At 44.6% G+C, this 21,323-nt stretch overlaps 1 protein-coding gene across 8 annotated transcripts in view; it reads right to left on the reverse strand.

Annotated features, from left to right (window-relative positions):
* Positions 1–21,323, reverse strand: part of TTC7B (tetratricopeptide repeat domain 7B) — a 240,435-nt gene that overhangs the window by 127,348 nt on the left and 91,764 nt on the right. For 6 of the 8 annotated variants that reach the window (XM_036842602.1, XM_036842601.1, XM_036842604.1 and 3 more), the window contains 2 exons: positions 8,599–8,677; positions 2,704–2,876 (listed from right to left, as the gene is read on the reverse strand). In XM_036842602.1, coding sequence (XP_036698497.1) covers positions 2,704–2,876; positions 8,599–8,677 — 252 coding nt within the window. Of the gene's footprint in view, positions 1–2,703; positions 2,877–8,598; positions 8,678–9,312; positions 9,496–21,323 lie in introns of those variants that run through there. The other 2 variants (XM_036842609.1, XM_036842608.1) reach the window with 2 other exon arrangements.

Below are 21,323 nucleotides of genomic sequence, written 5' to 3' on the forward strand. Positions count from 1 at the left end.
AAAGGGCATCTATGAAAACCCACAGCTAACATCATACTCAATAGTGAAAGATTGGACGTTTTCCCCTTCCTAAGATCAGGAATAAAACAAAGGTGTCCACTCTTGGCACTTCTATTCAACATTGTACTGGAAGTTCTACCCAGGGCAATTAGGATAGAAAATGAAATAAAAGCCATTTATGTTAGGAAGAAGTAAAACTATATTTGCAGATGACATGATCTTGTATACAGAAAATCCTAAAGAATCTAAAAAAACTATCAGAGGGCTTCCCTGGTGCCGCAGTGGTTGAGAATCTGCCTGCCAATGCAGGGGACACGGGTTCGAGCCCTGGTCTGGGAAGATCCCACATGCCGCGGAGCAACTGGGCCCGTGAGCCACAACTGCTGAGCCTGCGCGTCTGGAGCCTGTGCTCTGCAGCGGGAGAGGCCGCGACAGTGAGAGGCCCGCGCACCGCGATGAAGAGTGGCCCCCGCTCGCCGCAGCTGGGGAAGGCCCTCGCACAGAAACGGGGACCCAACACAGCCATAAATAAATAAATAAATAACAATTAAAAAAAAAAAACTATTAGAACTAGTAAACAAGCTCAGCAAGACTTCAGTATACAAGATCAATATAGAAAACCAATTTTACTTCTATATACTTGCAATGAACAACCCCAAAATGAAATTAATAATAACAATTCCATTTGTGATTGTATCAAAAAGAATAGCACACACACCAGAACACCCTTAAGAATAAGTTTGACAAAAGAAGTGCAAACCTTATACCCTGAAAACTACAAATTGTTGTTGAAAAAAGTTAAAGGAAACCTAAATAAATGGAAAGATATCCCATGTTCATGGATCAGAAGACTTAATATTGTCAAGATGGCAATACTCCTCAAATTGAGCTACAGATTAAATGCAATTCCTACAAAATTCCAGTTGCTTTTTTTTTTTTTTTTTTTGCAGAAATAGACAAAATGATCCTAACATTCATGTGAAAATACAAGTGTTTGGGGGATGGCGGATGACAGCTAAGGGGTGCTAGGTTTATTTTGGGGGTAGTGAAAGTATTCTAAATTTGATTGTAGTGATGGGCTATGTGACTATATTAAAAGCTATATTAATGTGAATTGTACACTTTAAATGAATGAATTATATAGTATGTGAATTATATCTCAATGAAACAGTTTAAAAAAAATGACTGTGTGTATTTGTGTGAAATGAAACTTGTGTCTCAGTAACCAGTCACATGGGAATCTTCCCTTTAACTAATAACTGCATTTAACTAGATCTGCATTTTGCCTCGATAATTCTCCTTGTACAGATGGGGAAGCTGATGTTAAAAGAGTGACAGAGGCTGAGTGGTTCAGGAAATAAGGGAGAAGTGGCCAGCACTGTGAGCTTCTCTGCCTTCAAGGGGTGAGGCCACATTGGAATCGCACCCAGAGAGACACAGAGCTCCATCCATGTGTCAAACTTGATTGGAGGAGGGAGCAAGAACTAGATTCTTCAATATACTGGCACTTTGGCTATTAAGAAGCATCTGAAGCAGAAGAAAAATCTAGGGTCTATTTTTAAGATTTAAATATCACCTAAAAAAGAACCCCAATCCTGCTGCTAAATAGTTCATAATGAGGGGTCAGCATTTTAAAAGTGAGAGTTTGAGAATTGCTAGAACAGATGTTCTACGAATCCAGATAAGTACTAAGGAGTAAACACAGGCAAAAGTTAAGAAAATGCTCACTAGTCTGAATCCATACAAGAAATGCAAATTGAACAAGATGAGGAGGGAGACAAATGCCAGGGTCAATTGAAGAGGATTAAGAGGCAGTTACCCTGAGAAATGCTGCCCCTTTTAAAATGCGGCATTGTGTTCAGAAGTCACACATGTAATAACTATCTAATCACCCCATCTCTGTCAGTGCTTTCTGGGGCCTCAGAAGCAGCAGCCTGTGGTCTTTCAGCCATTTTTCCAATTTGTAATGACTAAAGAAGGTTTCCGTATTTATTCTTACACGTTCCCCTTTGCTTCATGGAGAGGTTCTGAAAAGCCATCATGCCTTGTCCTTGTAGGAACAAAGACGGGAAGGAAAGCTTTGAGGGGAGGAATAGAATGAGTCAAGCCCTGTTCCTGTCTCCCCGCTTTCTTGGGGTCTCTCTCCCTCCCACCTCCTCCTTCCCGGACCTGGGGAAATCCCAGGCTGAGACCGGAGTGTTTCGCTAGCCCATTTTCCTCAAAGGTGATCAAGTTCCAAATTCAAAACTTAAACCAATTAAAACATTCTAAAGAGACATCACCTTCCAATCACCTGTAAGTTATTAAATTCACCTTCTTCTTACAGCTAATTCAGTTTAAAACAAGTTTTTAAACAAAAGGATCAAGGAATTGCTGAGGAAAAGAAAAGAAAAGTCAACTCTGGCTTACTAATAGCTTTGTCACTGACTGCTGTATGGTTCTGCGGTTCTTACAATAAACGAAATGAAAATCCCAAAGACCAACAGTGAAGGCTGAGAATGGCAGCCAAGCACTAGATGAGAGCATTTTCCTACTCAAAATGTCCCCACTCATGCATGGATATTTGCTGAAGTTATGAAGAGTAAAGAGCTATCTTTATTAAACTGGTAAAAAATCTACCCTTGAACTTCTATTCATCCTTACACTTTCCTGAAGTTTCCCTCCCATCCCCTAACCTACAAATGAGGACACCAACTCCCATACTTCTCTCCTGAGTAGACACGGGCTTTCCGCGTGAGGGTGTAGGTTTTTGTGTTTGCTCCTTTCCGGAGAGGATCGTCCAGAGGTGACTGGCATGGCGGATCCTCCAGAGGGTTCCAGTAGCTCTGTTCACACATACCCCGCAACAAGATCTCCGCCAGCTGCCTGGCTATTGTCTGGGGACACAAAGGAGCAAAGGCACAGCCATGAATCTATTTTGTATCATTCATTCATTCATTCGCTCATTTAATTAATATTTTTTAGTCATCACTTTGTCATCACTGTTCCAAGACTCATAATTAAAAATTTCTACTCCTATGATGAAAATTATATCAGTTGATGACAAAAAAAGAAAAGAAAATATGATACACTAAGATATTTGAAAGATTAAAAAAAAAATAAGTTCATGCCCTTCAAATGCTGCCCTGCCTCTGTTATACTCTGGAACACTAAACATGTTTTATACCGGAAACAACTGAAACTTTTAGTTAAGCTCTTTTCCAAAAGCTCTCATAAATAATAGGTGAACTGCAAATATTTTCATCACCTCCCAACTGAGGCCTGCCAAAGCCCGACCTTGGCAGAAAGCCAGTACTCAACCTAGATGATGTAATCCCTGAAAAAAATCTCTTCGTTGATGATAAAATGATGTTCAGTGCAGATTTTTAGAATGTCTTCGTCTTTGGAGTGCCAAGGGCAAGTCCTTCACAGCCCCACCCTGCGACCTGAGGCCCCGTTCTTACTGCATCCTGGCCCTTCCAGCCCAAAGGCTCCCACTGGCCTTGAGCAAAGTGGAGAGCTGGCAAAGTGACTATGGCTACCAATCAAGAAGACCTTTTTTTTAAAGCTGGGCAGGGATCTCCTTTCTTACTGTGAAAACCCAGAAATATCCAGATCTTGTTCTTCTAAGTTAGGTGCAGATTACTATGTTTTTCCAAACTCTATAGCTCCACTGCCTAGAACAGCATCACGTACGATGTATGCGGGAGGGAGATGTGGCAGCTACTAAGAAGTACTTTGTTAACTGATGCATATCAGTTAACTTACCTCATAATCTTCCAGTGACAAAGAAGAGAAGTAAAAAAAAAAAACCCCTCCGAAAATAGAAGCACTGCATCTCAGGGTGGTCCAGGTCACCTCACAATTAGCCAGAGGTGGCCAAATACAACTTCAACCAGCAGGTTTTTCCACAAGGTTTTAGCATTCTTTGGAAGATGCAGACAAAGGATGCTGATCTTCCCTGACAACGAGCCTTTTTAAATAAATATGTTCCAGAAGAGAACTTTGCTAGGCTTTCATCTGTGCGAAATCTCTTAAAACACCACAAGGAAACCTAAATGCAACCAAATCACTAGCTTAGCGGTTTCTGATAACCACTGGATAAAGGCAAATTTTCTTCGTTATTCCCAAGTAAGACCCACTAGCTTTAAATGTCTATAAAAATGTGAAATTAAATGCACTCCTATCATCCCCAACTGAGCCATCTGTAAAGATCTCATAAGAGCTCGATTTTCAGGACCTAAACAGTTCCTGAACTGTTTTCTTAAACCTTCCATTACAGCCTCATTTTGATCTCACTGCAGTCATATAAGCTAATGACTTCTGCTGGAAGCGTCAACTAGTAAAAATAACCTCCACTCACTATAGCTGAGAAAAAAATGTTAAAGGAGAAAAATGAACAAAGAACTTCACTTTCTGGATGTATCTGCCATGGAGGGATTCTAAGGTTGTAAAAGTCTCTGCCCTCAAAACAGTTTGCTTGTCCACTGCTGGATAGCTCATGCTAGATCTCATTTTCCCTCAAGGTATTAACCTTCCGGAGAGATCTTTAAAATGAGGTTTTGATGTGATTGCACATTTTAAAGGCATCACTTCGTCATGCATTACCGATTAGGAAGGATGTTGGCTGTGTTCACTGAAATCTCAAATGAAGTTCAGAAAAGGAGATTAAATATGAGAAATTATCAGCAAGATCAACAGTATCTATGATACCTTTTATGTTTTATACTCAGGTTATATTTAGCTTGCAGTTTAAATGCCTAAAAATTGTTGGTAGCTACCAAATACATTTCAAATACATTTAGAATTAAAGGAAGGAAAGGCGAGAAGCTGGTCTGGAAGAAGACTTGAACTTCTTTGTACAAACTGGGTCATTGAATGCACTTTTTTGTATGTGATTTTAAATTGTAATAAAATTCACATAACATAAAATTCACCATGCTAACCATTTTAAAGTGTACAATCCAATGGCATTTAGCACATTCACCATGTTGTACAACCATGACCACTCTAGTTCCAGAACATTCTTTACCCTAAAAGGAAACCCCATACCCTTTAAGAAGTCACTCTCCATTCTCCCTCCTCCCACCCCCTTGGAACAACTAATCTGCTTTCTGTCACTATAGGTTTGCCTCTTCTGGACATTTCACATAAATGGAATCATATAATATGTGGTCTTTTTGTGTCTGGCTTCTCTTACTTAGCATAATGTTTTCAAGGTTCATCCATGTGGTAGCATGAATCAGTACTTCATTCCTTTTTATAGCTGAATGATATTCCATTGTATGGCTAGACCACATTTTGTTTATTCAATCATCAGTTGGTAGACATTTGGATTGTTTCCATCTTTTGGCTATTGTCAATAGTGCTGCTATGAACATTGACATACAAGTTTTGGTTTGAACACCTGCTTTCAATTATTTGGAGTACTTATCTAGAAATGGGGTTGCTGTGAATGTACTTTTAAATCCTTCTCTGCTATGGTCTCACACCAGAGTTTACAAAGCAACTTTTGCATCTCATAAGGATATCATAAATTTGTAATTATCAGCTAATCTGAAAAGAATCATACAGCAATTAAGGCTGATAGAAACACTGTCTTATGAGTGGCAACAGCTGGAGAAGTTTCCTGATGTCCACCGGAAACCAAGACACCAGTGTAGACTTCCCAGGAAATGCTTCTCAACTAGAGTGGGCGAAGACTCACTTGTGCAAACTAGAAAATACGGATTTTCAGGCCCTGCCGCAGACTGACTCAGGTGGCATTCCTGAGGTCAGGTACAGGGATGTGTATTTGCTCCAAGTTCCTCAGATGGTTCTGATGCACACTTTCGTTAAGCACTCAAGGGATTAGAAACAGTTTAACTTAGGTCACTTGAGAACCAGCAACCAAGACCAAAGGTGTACTTGCAACTCAAGTGTGACATTGAATGGGAAGTGACTCCCCCCTTACATTAACACCAACCAGTGAGTTAACAGCTGAAAGTGCCCAGGGGCAGCCTTATCTACACAGGCTTTCTTTAGAAGCCTCTTCACTGGACTTCTCAGAAAAAAGAAAAAAAAAAAAAAAAAAGAAGAAGAAAACTGTCTTCCTTCCTAACATCTCCAGTCAGAATCCTACCTCACAGGATTTTTATAAGTTAAAACACATTGATTTGAAAATCATAAACCTTAGACAATAATGGAAGATATTCTCTAATTTTGAAAAATAATATTGGAGTAAGCAGCAGGCAGATTCTCACAGTGCAGTGCATGCACTCAACCTTTTAACGAGGAAAAACCCTTTATTTCCTTAACGAAATATATATTTTTTGAGAGTCTATAAGCAATTTTGAAAGATTGGCATTTTATTTATTTTTATTTTTATTTATTTATTTATTTATTTATTTATTTATTTTTGGCTGCGTTGGGTCTTCGTTGCTGCGCACGGGCTTTCTCTAGTTGTAGCAAGCAGAGGCTACCCTTTGTTGCGGTGCGTGGGCTTCCCATTACGGTGGCTTCTCTTGTTGCATTGCACAGGCTCTAGGCACGCGGGCTTCAGTAGTTGTGGCTCGCGGGCTCTAGAGCGCAGGCTTGGTAGTTGTGGTGCACGGGCTTAGATGCTCCGCGGCACGTGGGATCTTCCCGGACCAGGGCTTGAACCCGTGCCCCTGCATTGGCAGGTGGATTCTTAACCCCTGAGTCACCCGGGAAGCCCAAAAGATTGGCATTTTAAATGTGCTTTTAAAACAATTATAAGAACACTTGCCAGTATAACCAGTTGCTTTCATTGTGCTTCCAAATCTTAGAAGAAGCTATTCATGCTGACCAGTTGAGAAGTTTTATGGAATGTTGGGAGTAGGTCAGTTTGAGAGAAAAGATAGATGGCAACAATTTTTACCCATATTTTTGCAGGGTTTTTTCCCTTAAAGAACTGTGAAGATCAAAATGTTTTGTTTGAACTTCTGAGGGCACCCATAAATCATATCAATACGTAAGTAGATATCGAAGACCAAGTGAGTTCTTGATGGGGTGTGTGTGTGAAGTCGCCCGTCTTGTCTTACCTCCCATAATTCTAGGAAAGTCTATGGCTTAGCCATCTGGGCCAGTGAGTTGTATGTCCACATCCTTAGCATGAAGATACAGCCTCATTTCCCACGACAGGAATCTCTTAGCCTTGCCCAACTGAACACTCTCCCACAGCATTTAAAGGACTCATGATAATGGGAGGACAACAGCGTGGAAGACGAGACCAAGGACACTGCAGTCTGAGTGGGGCTGCCACATGGCTGGGGCCTGGGGCACTTCTTAGCTTCCACGAGCACCAGGCCTTCACCCAAACACTCGATGACTCTGGCTCTGAAGGGTAAACTGTGGAGGTATAATTAATGAGCCTCCCAGACAGGAAGGTGAAAGGTTTAAAAGGAAAGAGAGAGAACTCAAGTCAACAGGAGAGCCAAGCTGCTGATCAACCAGTTTATTTAACTAGCTTTTCTATTTCTGGGTTTTGTGGTCAATATAGTTAGTCAAACAGCTAGGTTCTCCTCGGGAGCTAGTCTGCTTTGCTCTGGGTTTTGGTGTGAGTCATCAGCAAACAACTAACCCTTCACCACGCTGGCATCAGGAGGGTTTACCTTCTAACTGCTATACAGGATGCATTTTTTTATGTTTCAGGAGAGAGCATTACCGAGAAGCAACTGAAAAGACGCTCAACATCATTAGCCATCAGGGAATGTAAATCAAAACCACAATGAGACAGCACTTCACACCCTACTAGGATGGCTAGAACTAAAAAAAAAGATAATAAACACGTGTTGTCGAGGATGTGGAAAAACTGGGACCCTCATAATTTTTGGTGAGAATGTAAAATGGTGCAACCGATTTGACAAATAGTTTGGCAATTCCTCCAAATGTTAAATGTAGAGTTACCATATGATCTAGCAATTCCACTCCTAGGTATATACTCAAGAAAAATGAACACATATATGCACATAAAAACTTGCATGAGAATGTTCGTAGCAGCATTATTCACAATAGCTGAAAAGTGGAAACAATAAATGTCTATTGACTGATGACTGCATAAACAAAAATGTGGTCTATTAGTACGATGGAATATCATTCTGCAACGAAAAGGAATGAAAGACGGATACATGGTATAACGTGAATGAACCTTGAAAACATTATGCTAAGTAAAGGAAGCCAGTCACAAAAAAGACCACATACTGTATAATTCCATTTATATGAAATGTCCAGAATAGGCAAACCATAGAAACAGGAAGTAAATTAGTGGCTGCCAGAGGCTGGGGAAAGGGAAGAATGGGGATTGACTAGTAACAGGCATGGAGATTTTTGGGGAGGGACGAGAATGTTCTGAAATTAAATATTAGTGATGGCTGAACGATTCTGTGAGTACTAAAATCCAAGGACTTTGGGTGAATGTATGATGTGTGTATATATATATATATATATACATATGTATATGTGTATATATATGCTTCACTGAGATATAATTTATAATGTATAATGTCTATATTACATAGTATGTTATGATATATAATATATAATTTATAAGACACGTATGAAAGACAGAGAGGCGCTTGAAGTGCCTCGGGCCTCAGCCAAGCCATTAGTTACACTTACCATTCGCAGGTTCTGGGTTGTTCTCGTCTCCACTGCTCTGAGGATCTCTCTAAACCTCCCGACTCCTCTCGTCAAGTTCCTGTGTGCACACAGAATTTGACAGGGTTTCCGTCTGGCGTGTATTAATGTTAAATATTTTATACACATATTTCAATGCATTTTGCCTACATAAAAGCTGTTGGCGAGACTGTAAGCCACCATTCTGCACGTGTCTGTCCATCTTTGTTCAACTCTGAAAAGTTTGACCTAGGATCAATGGTCTTTTGAACTTCCACAATTCAATTTTCTCAAGAAAATAAATGTCGGAAGATCAGATCCAAGGCAAAAAAAAAAAGAAGGAAAGATATCTTTCCAGAGTCTATCTTCCACCTCACAGTGGCTGAGGAGTTTTCCTGCTCTGCTGAGTGGTGCTGAAAACTCTATCTTTTCACCGCAAGGTGGGTGGCAAAGGGGTACAGGAGTATCAACAAGGCACTGTGTGCAACGTGGGAAAGGCTTCTTGTGACCTGCAACCTTCCTAGGCAAGACAAAGAGAAAAGGTATGAAGAATGAGGGGCTCCACCAAGCAACCACTCCGCGTCTTTGAGAACATACATCACTGCCCAGTAAACCCATCGGCCCCTCCTGCCCCCAGTGAGGCAGAGGGTCACAGCCCCTCCCACAGTTAGTGAGCGCTGGCTGGAGGCTGGCGCCACCTGACTGGGGCCAGCACACCTCATTTTGGTGCCCACACACCTCACAGAGACGTGCAGGGTGACACATTTCGTGAAGGGACAGTAATTCGTTAGTAAATCCCGGTCCATATGCCCAGACCCCACTTGCTGTCTGCCCCCTCTGAAGGCTGTGCCTGACCCATTCAGCTGGGAGCGTTTCCCAGCAGGTCCCTTCACATCGAGCACCGCCACCTCCTACGACAGAACCCCGTGATATTTATAACCTGCTCGTTAGAACACATCTCAGCTTTCCAAAAAAGCCACAGAGCGGGTCAGCCGGTGCGGACCTGTCAGCCAGCCTCTGCAGTCTGTGGCAGATGCTCTAGGTATTCAGCTCTCTTCTTGGATGACATTTTAAATCACACAAAGGGATTAAATCAAACTGAAGGTGGGTTCTGTATGCTACGAGCACTCACAAGGGCTATTAATTCGTGTCTTATACCTAACGTGACATCCCAGGACTCTGATTCACAAGAACAGCCCCAGAACTTGAAGGTAATGGTTTATTGGCACAGATACATCAATACTCCCATATTCCTCTCACCCACACATATCAGATGATACCAGATCAGAAGCTTTACGGTGACATAAAAAGAGAGGCTTGCGCTTGGCAGTCCAGGCAGCACTAAAGGAGACGTGAATAAAAATTAGGTAACAGGCCCTGGGACATGCAATCTACGCTGCTGCTTTCCCCTTCATTTGCTTTTATGGGATCTGTGTTCACAGGCACCAGAGTACATTTGCTTTGGACTGAAGCTCGGTTCTGTTAAGTAACATGGTGGGGAGAAAACAGCTACAGCTGAAAAAAGGGATGGGCAGGACAGAGCAGTCTCATTTTATTCCAGAATCGCAGATTAAGCTCCTACTACGTACAAAAAGAATGGCGTTTTGAACTGTGTGAAATAAGGTGGGACTGGGACAATATAGTTGGAGACCCAGGTTTAAAGGGCTGTTTTAGCAGGGTGGAAATTAGGCCTTGAGTAGGCAGTATCAAATCTATATGTTATAAGTCAGGGAAGGCCATCCGATGGGAATTGGCCATTTGGAACGTCCCCCAGGCCCTCTTTGCAGAGTGAGATACCTATCCGGTTACGGAAGCACATTATTGTCTAGCTATGAGTGATCCGACACAACCTAGTCCGCTGGCACACAGAAGAGAAACGGCTTGCTCAGACCTCCACACCCAGTGAGAGGGCGAGCTGGGGCCTTTCTACCCAACCTCTCACCTTCCTGACAAAAGAAATGTGAGCCCTCATATTGAAGTGCGGCTCTAGAAGAAAGAACAAAATATGCGTACAAGAAAGGTCTATGTTTTACACCATTAATATGAAAATTAATATATATACATAATACAAATCGGATGCGTTCCAGGGCTCCCAGCTAATGAGATTCTCCTAGGAACTGGTTCAAAACGGGAAAGAAAATCTGCTGGCCCAGGTGAAGCAGCCTGGTGTCCAAGGGTGAGGCCTCAGCTGCCCTAAATGAGAACCGACGGGTAGAGAAATTCTACTCCCCTCTGAGGCCGAGGTGGTTTCTCCCGTGCAGGACCGAGGCCCTCTGGTGGCGACTGCAGGAAGTTCCCGTGACCGAGGGGACGCCGCACAGGAGGCCAAACCGGTAGCAGCTGAGGGCGTATGCCTGACGCATGGACACTGCCTTTGAGGCAAATTCAAGTTTTTCTCAAATTGCTTCCAGTTTACTTCTGGGAAGAGGTTAGGATTCAGAATCAGATTCTCCCTGAAGCTGGGAGGAATCCTGCTTGTAAACAGCGGATCTGCAGGAACCGCAGAATGTCTCAGGAGGCCTCCGGCTGTGCTGGTCAAACGGCACCTTCAGGACAACCATGAGGCTGCCTGCCACCCACAGGGCAGGAGGGAGGGGGGCTGGAGGGGAGAGATCGCCCAGCTTAAATATCCTAAACGCAAAGACGTACAATTCTCAGCCACTCTTATACCATTCATACATGGTTTTAGTCACATAATTTTATTCAAGCAATCATTTCCACCGTTGCCATGACAGCAGAAAAAAAATTTTTTAAGCTAGATGGATAATCATGATAGAAAGGAACAGAAAAAGGAATTAACTTGCAAGAATTACATTCTAAAGGCTATGAAATACCCCAATTTGAGGGAAATAAACAAAAGCCACATGATTGTTTTCATGTCTCTAAACTATTAGTTTATTCGTAAAATGTGGAGACCCATGAACTATCTGGAATGAATCGCTGCTTAAAAACTCCACTCCAAAATGAAGAGAAGAGAGACAAGGAATTTCCCCGGTTTTGAGGGTTTCCACAGACCCTTGACGTGAGGTCATTTGTTCCATTTCAACACCCTTGACTGAGAGAGTGCAATGATGTCAAAATCCATTATGGTAAACGATTCTTAAAAGGAACGTTCTGGTCAGCATTCTAGCAGCAGGCACTGGCAAGCTGTCAGAACTTGGGGTTCACCTCCTGCACCTCGCTTCCTGAGCTGGGTGCGCTTCCCTCCACGTGGAACGGTTCCCAACAGCTAAGCTCTTACCAAGGAGAAAGGGCCTGCAAGTCCCTTGAGCACCAGCTGGTTGTTCAGCCCAACAGGCAGGCAAAACCTGCCAACATCACCGACTGTCCCCAGCCTAGCAGGGAGGGCTCAGGCCAGCTGAGCTCTGAGGCCAGCAAGGTCTTCAGCCTTGCTCTTGTGCAAACCCAGGCAAAGGAAAGCCCATCCACGGTTCACAGGGACACGTTCTAATCCTCCCTTGACCTACTTCCTTTTTTCCTTCTCTTCTCCCTTTTCCATCAGGTTTCATCCTCCTCCCCCTGAGCCTCCTCCTTCCAGGTCTCGTGTGCTGGCCCTTAGGTCAGTGCAGAAGCATGACTTCCTGAGGACACCCAGGGAGGGCATTGACTGGCCAGCACTTGGCCTCCCTCTTGACCCTTTGGGGCCTGAAAGCAGCACTTCTGAAGGATGCTCTCTGAAATGTACATTCTGACGTACAAACCTACAATCAAACCAAGGGGGAAACGTATACGGGAAGGAAGCCAGAGTTCCAAAATCCAAATCCAAACGGAAAACCAAGGCTGGGAGAAACTCGGAGATGGGAGAACTATTTCACCTTGTGATGGGCAGCTATTTCAACTGCAAGCTCAATATATTTTTTTTTTACATTTTTTATGTTCACTTCTTGGGAGCAGGGTGGGAAAATACAATTCTTCCCTTAAGCTGTCCTTCCAAATTCTCTTCTAACCTCAGAGTTTGGCCCAGGCCACCAATGCACTTAAATTCAATCTCAACTGTCATTGTCATTGCAAACTAAAAAGTTCTGATGTGAATAAAATACTGGATGTCAAATTCCTGGGTAACAAGGGAAAGGTACCACTGCCAGCGTAGGTTCAGTATTTTTTCTCCTTCTCTGTGGTGGAGAACTTTATAACTAAAGATCAATTTTAGAACAAGTCAACACAGTAGATCTCTCAGAGCTAAGAAATCGTTTGGCTTTTTCCATGTTCTTTCTTACCAACCGGCGCTTCTGAATCTCTTAAGCAGTAGGTTATTTCAATAATTACTGAGCACTATTACATATCGGGTTCCAGGCTCATCCCTGAGGATACACTGGTGAACACGGGACAAGCACCAGGAAGCTTGGATGGCTTCACATCCCCCATAAGAACATAAGCGCCGTGAGGACCAAGATCTTTGTTTTGCTCACTGCCATATCCCAAGCCCCTCAAACCTCAAACAGAGCTGGCATCCCGAAAGTGCTCAATAAATATGTGTTGAATGAATGAAATTCAGAACTACCATGAGCTGAGTGAAGCACGACCCTGAGGGGATGCATTTTCTACCTGCTTCTTACCCCCTTCGTTCTCACTGCACATGGACTGACAGGCAGCACAGCCAGCTCCTCTGTTTATATTCCATAAACAGAATATGTCTCATGCATCCTCAGTCGTGGTTGCAGCATGGGTGCCTGGGAGAGCAGGGACACACCTGTAGCAAGCAACGTACCCAGGCATGCCCAGCCTGACAGCTTCTAGAGGGTTCTGTGGATAATGAGGATTTCGAGACTTCTGAAAAAACCTTTCAGACAGTTCAGGGAAACCTTGCTGCCCAGGTGCCTTTCCACACGCTCCTCTCTCTCTTTAAGGAGTCCTAAGTCATCCTTCAAGACCCAGGTCAAAGGCCACCTTTGAGAACCTTTTCTGAGCTTCCCCAGGAAGACACGACACTGCCTCCTGGTGTGGCCAAGAAGTTTGTACATTTTTTTTTTAATTTTATTTATTTATTTATTTATTTTTGGCTGCGTTGGGTCTTCGTTGCTGCACGTGGGCTTTCTCTAGTTGGGGCAGGAGGGGGCTACTCTTCGTTGAGGTGCGCGGGCTTCTCATTGCGGTGGCTTCTCTTGTTGCGGAGCATGGGCTCTAGGTGCACGGGCTTCAGTAGCCGTGGCACGTGGGCTTAGTAGTTGTGGCACGTGGGCTCAGTAGCTGTGGCACGTGGGCTCAGTAGCTGTGGCATGTGGGCTCAGTAGTTGTGGCACGCTGGCTCAGTAGTCATGGTTCGTGGGCTCTAGAGCGTGGGCTCAGCAGTTGTGGCGCACTGGCTTAGTTGCTCCGCGGCATGTGGCATCTTCCCGGACCAGGGCTCGAACCTGTGTCCCCTGCACTGGCAGGTGGATTCTCAACCACTGCGCCACCAGGGAAGTCCAAGTTTATACCTATTTTTAGTGTAGACAGCACTAAACCTGTGCTTTTCCTTGGTATTTATGTCTGCGGTCATCTTGAGAGCCCAGGCCCTCTCGTACTCACCTCTTCTTGTCCCAACTGCCTCACAGAGCCAACCAGGTACCCAGTGACCCTCAGCAAGCTTTTTGCGGGGTGAGGGCAATCTTACATTCTGAAATCCCCTTCCCCATCTCCTGGCTGAAAAGCATGTTTGTGATCACAAAGAGGACAACTGAAGAGATCCTTCTTACACCAGGAGATCCACCCTGTCAGCGCCTGGACACTGTCAACACTTACAACCCTAGAAAAACACAAATGTATCATGTATCCCTAGGTCAATTTCTCTTCGTTCTCAGGCTTGGGAATTGCTTCCCCTTCATTTACACAACCCTTAGTATCATCTATGTGGAAAGAGTCTGGAATCGAAACCAGAAGTCCAGATCCGGAAAGTGGGAGAAGAAAAAGACATCCTTCACAGTACGGAAGCCCACTTCTGGCCGGCTGTCAGGGAGCTGTTTTTCCCAGAATGGATTCCAGCTTCTCCCTCTGTGCACACTCCTTGCCTCAGATCCAGTGACATGCATTTGTGAAGACAGATGGCTTGCTGTAGTCAAGGGCCAGGGATCAAACCCACAACCTTGGCCTCATTAGCAAAGGACTCTCTCTGATCACTGGAGCGAGCCAGCTGCAACCTAGATATAGCAATGGAGGGTGTGACAACCGTGCACGCCGGGACCTGAGCAAGCGGGCGAAACTTCCGTAAGTCTCATTTCAAACCTAATGAGAGTCATACTAGGCTTAACAACATTTTTTTGACCACCCTGGCAACGAGGGCTTCCTCGTGACAAAAGCAGAGCAACCCAGGCGCCCTAGTCAGCTGGCCAGGCAGCCACAGCACAGCGAGCAGGTGCTCACGCCTGTGACATGTGACAGCCAGACAAGCTGTCCTGCCTGTGATGTATGACAGCCGGACAAACTGCCATAGGGGCTCAGACGGAAGGACTACGCACCCTCCTACCCATTCCCTCCCCTCATCCCGACCCCCAGGCTCTGGGGAAACAAGGGATACAGAAAGGCCTGCTCCTCTCCCATCCTCCTTCCTTTCAACCTTTGGAAATGAGTCAAAGGATATCAATCCTCATTCAAACAATACACAGCGAGTGTCCACTGCGCACGAGGAGAGGACCCCGGGGATGCAATGCTGGGCCGGCCAACGAACGTGCTTCCTCCCGCAGACCTGGATCGTAACGAGGCTCAACTTGACCCGAGAGGCCTCACAGTACCTAATGCAGAGCTGGACTCCTCAATCTCACAGCACTTTTAACAAACAAACCAGAGCACGTCTAACACATGAGGCTCGCTCTTCAAAGCACCCACCTGGAAATCCACGTACTCATCTAATCTACGTCCTCAAACTTAGGCAAAATAGAACGCGGACTCTGGAGTCAGTCTGGGCTCAGACCCAAGCTTTTCCACCTAACTAGTTGTTGACCTTGGGCAAGTGCTTGCCTCGGTTTCCTCATCTGTAGAATGGTGAGAACAAATGTACCCACCTCATAGACTGGCTGTAGGAATTAAATGAGTTCATACACGGAGTAAGTGCTTTTTAAGCATTCACCATGATTATCACTATTATCCTCAAAACTCTGCCATTGATCCAAACAGTTTTGGAATTCTGGAATCTACCTTCCAGTCAACGCACAGACATGAAAGTCTGTTTTACTTCTTTGGAGTCATTTAATTTTGAAGAAAAAAAAAAAGATATTCCCCAGTTTGATTCATTCATTCACTCTGCTATTTACTGAAAGCCTACCATGCTCACGATGACAAAAGACACGACTGATGTCAGGTGGAAGAGTGAAAAGCTCTTTCCTGGGGCCCTGTGGTCAGTCTCGCAGGAAAGGATGGCGACATCGCCTAGGAGTGCTGGTGTCCATGGGGAGGAGCAGAGAGTCTCCGCCAAAGGCCACAGGGCGAGGGTCAGAGCCCAAGGCAACACAGATGAGGCAGAGGAACCAAGTGTGTTAGCAGTTGAGTCCTTCTTGTTCTGGCTCAGTTAATACAGGTTTGCTCTGAATCAATTTGAGGTTGCTCTGAATCAGTCAACAGGGGCCAGTCCAAACTCAAAAATGTGAGCTTGGGTGGCTGAGCCACTAGAGGTAGTTTAGCGGCTCAAACTAGTGGTCCGGGCGGTTTAGCCACTAAAGTTCTAGGAGAGCCTGATACAAAGCTGACAAGAGAAAAGCTCAGCACCAACATCATTCACTTCCACAGAGGGAAGTGTTTGCTCAAGACCAGCCCGAGGTGGAAGACGCACACACACGTAGCATGAGGAGTGCAAGAGAGGCCAGGGTTCCATGGCCTGCCTCCAAGAAGGGACATAGTTTACTACATGGAATCCTGATACGCACCAGGCCAATCTAATACTCATTTAAAATGTCAGTAATAAAGCAGAAGGAAAACAATCTAGGAGGTAGAACTGGTCTGCTAACAATATGGCTTCAAACGTTCATGAATTCTAAGCCGCAGGGTCACATAGTTAGAAGGACTTTTGAGCATCCTGTTCATCCAGTCACTTGGGCTGTGGAGAGGGGGGAAGGCAGAGAGGACATCAAGGGGGGGGGGGCCCAGTCTTTCCAGATGGACCACAGTACTTAAACTGAAGGTTCAATACAAGGATAAGAGGGCAGTGTTCACTTCCATTTCAATAGCAGGAAACAGAACTGCATTTCCAAAACAACCTCTGGGGACAATATTTCAAAAGCTATGACAAGTGAGAAAAAATCCAAGGGACTCAGTTTAAAAATAATATATACAGGACTTTAGGGAATTCCCTGGTGGCGCAGTGGTTAAGAATCCGCCTGCCAATGCAGGGGACGCGGGTTCAAGCCAGGAAGATCCCACATGCTACGGAGCAGCTAACCCCGTGCTCCGCAACTACTGAGCCTGTGCTCTAGAGCCCGCGAGCCACAAGTACTGAGCCCGTGTGCCTAGAGCCTGTGCTCCGCAACAAGAGAAGCCACCGCAATGAGAAGCCCGTGCACCGCGATGAAGAGTAGTCCCCAGTCGCCACAACTAGAGAAAGCCTGCACTCAGCAAGGAAGACCCAATGCAGCCAAAAATAAAATAATAAAATTAAAAAAATATATATATATATAGGACTTTAAATGTCCAGAAGTCACGGGTCCAAATGCCTTCAGGAGCCAAGCAGGCAAGAGACGGGGTTGAGGGGAGCTGAGTGGGGACGGGGAGTGGCAGCAACTCTGAAGGCGGCGCTCAGGCCAGGTCAGCCCAAGGGTCCCATTCAAAACCAGACCAGGCACCCTCGAAGGGGAAAGGAGGAGCTTGGCCATGAAGCAGGCACATAAAAGCCTCCGGTATTTTTCTCGGCGAAAACAAAGCAGTATTGCCCAGTTTGAGGCAGCATGGTGCCGCTTGGAGTCCTCACAGGTTCTTGTGAGTCAGGCTGGGAAAGACTAGTAAGTTGGGGATAGAAAAGAAGGAAAGGGCAAAGGTTGAGAGTGATCATGAGACCAAGAACAGAGACTGGAATGTGAGACATCTGGAAACAAGGCGAAGGGAAACAGTACCAGACGCTGGGCCTCCACGGGAGGGGTAAGAGCCCGGGAAACAGGCTTCACCTTGCTGTACCTGCCACCCCATCTGTAAAATGGGACTAATACCTGCTCCTGAGGCCTGGATAAGATGACACCTGTAAAGCCGCTGGCCCAGCGCTCAGAATCACGTAATCCTCCCATTCCCCACCCTCCCCTAACCCTCGCACCACCCCCCACGTGGTCCTCCGTTCCACACATAAACTGTTATCGGGTAAAAGCCAAAAACAGACACTGGTACGTTTGTGTACCTCTGGTTTAGCAGAAAATACTGCAACATCAGAACTGGTTTCCATCATGTACTATGGTCAAAATTTTTTTCTCAACTGACAAGTACTTATTTAGCATCTTCTGTAGTTTTATGCATGAAGAAACAAAGGCTCAGAGAAATTATGTAACGTGCCCGTGATCATCACACAGCCCACAGACAGAAGAGCTGGTATCTGAACCCAGGCCCAGTCTGACTCCAGTGCCCAGAAAAGTTGATGATCCCTGTCACGCAGAAGCCTGCAAACAGTCTGGAAACTGTGACTAACTCCCATGACACAAAAGCAAAAGCACGACAGGGCAGAAGAGAAGCAAGGAAGGCTGGGAACAGCGAGGGCCAGGCCAAATTCCTACCGGGACACACTTGGCTCTGAAGAAGGGCTGTGATTCATGGCCCCTGCCAGTGGCGGCGGACAACAAAGGGACAGCAGAGCATTTCTGCTGCGTGGGCTAACCTTCACGGCAGAAAGAGAACTCTGAAGTGGACCAGGATGGACAAAGAGACTAACGTTGACAAAACGATGATAATATAAAAACGGGTCTGTCCACAATTTGTTAGGACAAGCTTCTACATCAGATGCTTTCATCATATGCCTCAAAGAGTGGCCCTTCCCAGTCAGAATTCACATCCAATCACTCAGATGGTGAGCTCAACTGTACCTTTGCACCATCTATAGAAAAAAAGCTTTGTTAAGCACATGAGCAGGGCAAACATGATCTGTGGGGAGAATACTTAATTTGCTCGGCAGAATAAGCTATTTTCAAGCCCTTCTAAGCCATCCAGAAGAGTGGACATTTACTAATAGACCCCTGACAAGATAATTACAAATGAGTCCCCTCTCTCATCAAGAAAGCCTCCCTAAGACTTTCGGCTGCTGGGAACTTCCCTGGTGGCGCAGTGGTTGGGACTCCACGTTCCCAGTGCAAGGGGCCTGGGTTCGATCCCTGGTCTGGGAACCCGTGCATGGATCCCACATGCATGCCGCAGCTAGGAGTTCGCATGCTGCAACTGAGGAGCTGGCAAGCCTCAACTAAGGAGCCCACGAGCTGCAACTAAGAGACGGTGCAGCCAAATAAATAAATTAAATAAATATTTTTAAAGAAAAAGAGGCTTTCAGCTGCTTCAGGACAGAGACAGGGTCTTCCAGGGTAAGACCAGCTGCACACCTGCTACTCACAGGGCTGCCGTGAGGATCACATGAGGCCACAGTCACTGCTCAGTAAACGTTTGCCATCATCGCCTCGAGCTGGTCCCACGCCACCCCCAGCCCATTGTTCCAGATGGTTCTCCCACCAACCTAGCGAGCAGACAGGACTCGTTACGCTCAACTGACAGAGAGGGAAACTGAGTCCCAGAGAGGGAATGGGAGAGGCCCGCCCAACAGCGCTGAGCGGGCAGCGGAGCCAGGACCGGGACCCCCAGTGCAGGGATCCTTCCCTTGCCCCTGCTCGGTGTCCTTCTATCCACCCCACTATTTTTTTAAACTTTTTGTTAGATAAAATATAGACACAGAAAGCCACATAAAACAAATATATCGCTTGAGAAATTATTACAAGGCAAAAACACTTGTAACTATCACCCAAGTTTAAAAAAAAAAAAAAGGATCATTGTCACTCACCCCATCCCAGTTAACAGGCCTCTCCATCCAACCAAAGTAACTGCCCCCCTGACTTTCATAGTCATGGCTTCATTCCATTCCTTACGGCTTAATCACTCAAGTATACATCCCTGCACTTGCCCATTTATTTTTTTCTTACTTGATGAGTCTTTAAAATCTCTGTTAATCTACAGGTTCCCTTTCTACCTCTTTCTTTTCCTTACAATTTATCAGTTAAAGAATCTGAACTGCTTGACCTGTAGAGATTCCCATTGGCTGGAAAACCACACAGTCATGCAGTTCGATAGGAAAACCACAGAGTCATGCAGTTCGATATATTCCTCCTTTCCCTGTATTTCTTGCATTTGGGAGCTGGATTTTGAGGCTTCACCCATTCAGGTTCAACCCCTTTGCAAGACTTTGCCAGTGGTGTGTTCTTCCATCAGGAGGCACATCGGGTCCGGCTGTCGCTCTTTTTTGGCTGTTAGCTGCCCTTGATGCTTGATGGTTAGATACATTAATTCACTGGGAGTTACAAAATGGTGACATTCTAATTCTCTCACTGAATTTTCACTTACTAGCTGGAATAATTTTATAGGGAGGTGTTTCCCTTCATCTAATATTTGGTTTTCCAGTTCATATAGTAAATGGAGGAAAAACATTTGATTCTTTCTGTCTACTTTGTTAGATACTGAATTAGAACTCATGAATTTAAACATATTTGATGAGACTATTGCAATTTTTATCCTTCTTGAAATTCAAATTGTCCCATATATGGCCTGAATTCCATGTCAGAAAACATAGCGCTAGAAATCTTTGATAGTTCTCTTGCTATCTGATATGTAGAGATTTTACAGGCTTGTCTTATTTATTTCCTACCCCAGAACTGAATGAGGTTTTTTAAATTGGAAAATGATACTTCAAGATCACAACCTAGGCACTAGGGACAGTCACTGCTACTGGGTCAGTCACTGAGCCAGACCTCCTCTCCTCTCCTTGTCTCTCTGAAGGACTTATTTAAAGGACCTCCTCTCTCTCTCTCTCACACACACACATACACACACAAACATATATGTGTATATCTACACACATGCACACACAAATACACATACACACACACACACACACACACAGATACCTAATGATTTCATACTGATATTTCCAATTCAGTCATTCAAATTCAGGACTACACTACAAATAGCAAATGCTGGAAAGGGTATGGAGAAAAGGGAACCCTCCTGCATTGTTGGTGGGAATGTAAGTTGGTACAGCCACTATGGAGAACAGGTGGAGGTTCCTCAGAAAACTAAAACTAGAATTACCATATGATCCAGCAATCCCACTCCTGAGCATATACCAGAACAAACCTATAATTCAAAAAGATACATGCACCCTTATGTTCATAGCAGCACTATTTCACAATAGCCAAGTCATGGAAAAAACCTAAATGTCCATCGATAGACAAATGGATAAAGAAGATGTGGTACATATATATACAATGGAATACTACTCAGCTATAAAAAAGAATGAAATAATGCCATTTGCAGTAACATGGATGCAACTAGAGATTATCATACTAAGTGAAGTAAGTCAGAAAAAGATATACCATATGATATCACTTATATGTGGAATCTAAAATATGGCACAATTATAAAGCAATTATACTCCAATAAAAAAATAAAATAAAATAAGGCACAAATGAACCTGTCTACAAAACAGAAACAGTCTCACAGACACAGAGAACAGACTTGTGGTTGCCATGGGGGAGAGGGGTAGGGGAGGACAGGACTGGGAGTGTGGGATTAGCAGATGTAAACTATTATAC

Source organism: Balaenoptera musculus, chromosome 2, assembly GCF_009873245.2.
Source record: "Balaenoptera musculus isolate JJ_BM4_2016_0621 chromosome 2, mBalMus1.pri.v3, whole genome shotgun sequence".
NCBI classification, from domain to species: domain Eukaryota; kingdom Metazoa; phylum Chordata; class Mammalia; order Artiodactyla; family Balaenopteridae; genus Balaenoptera; species Balaenoptera musculus.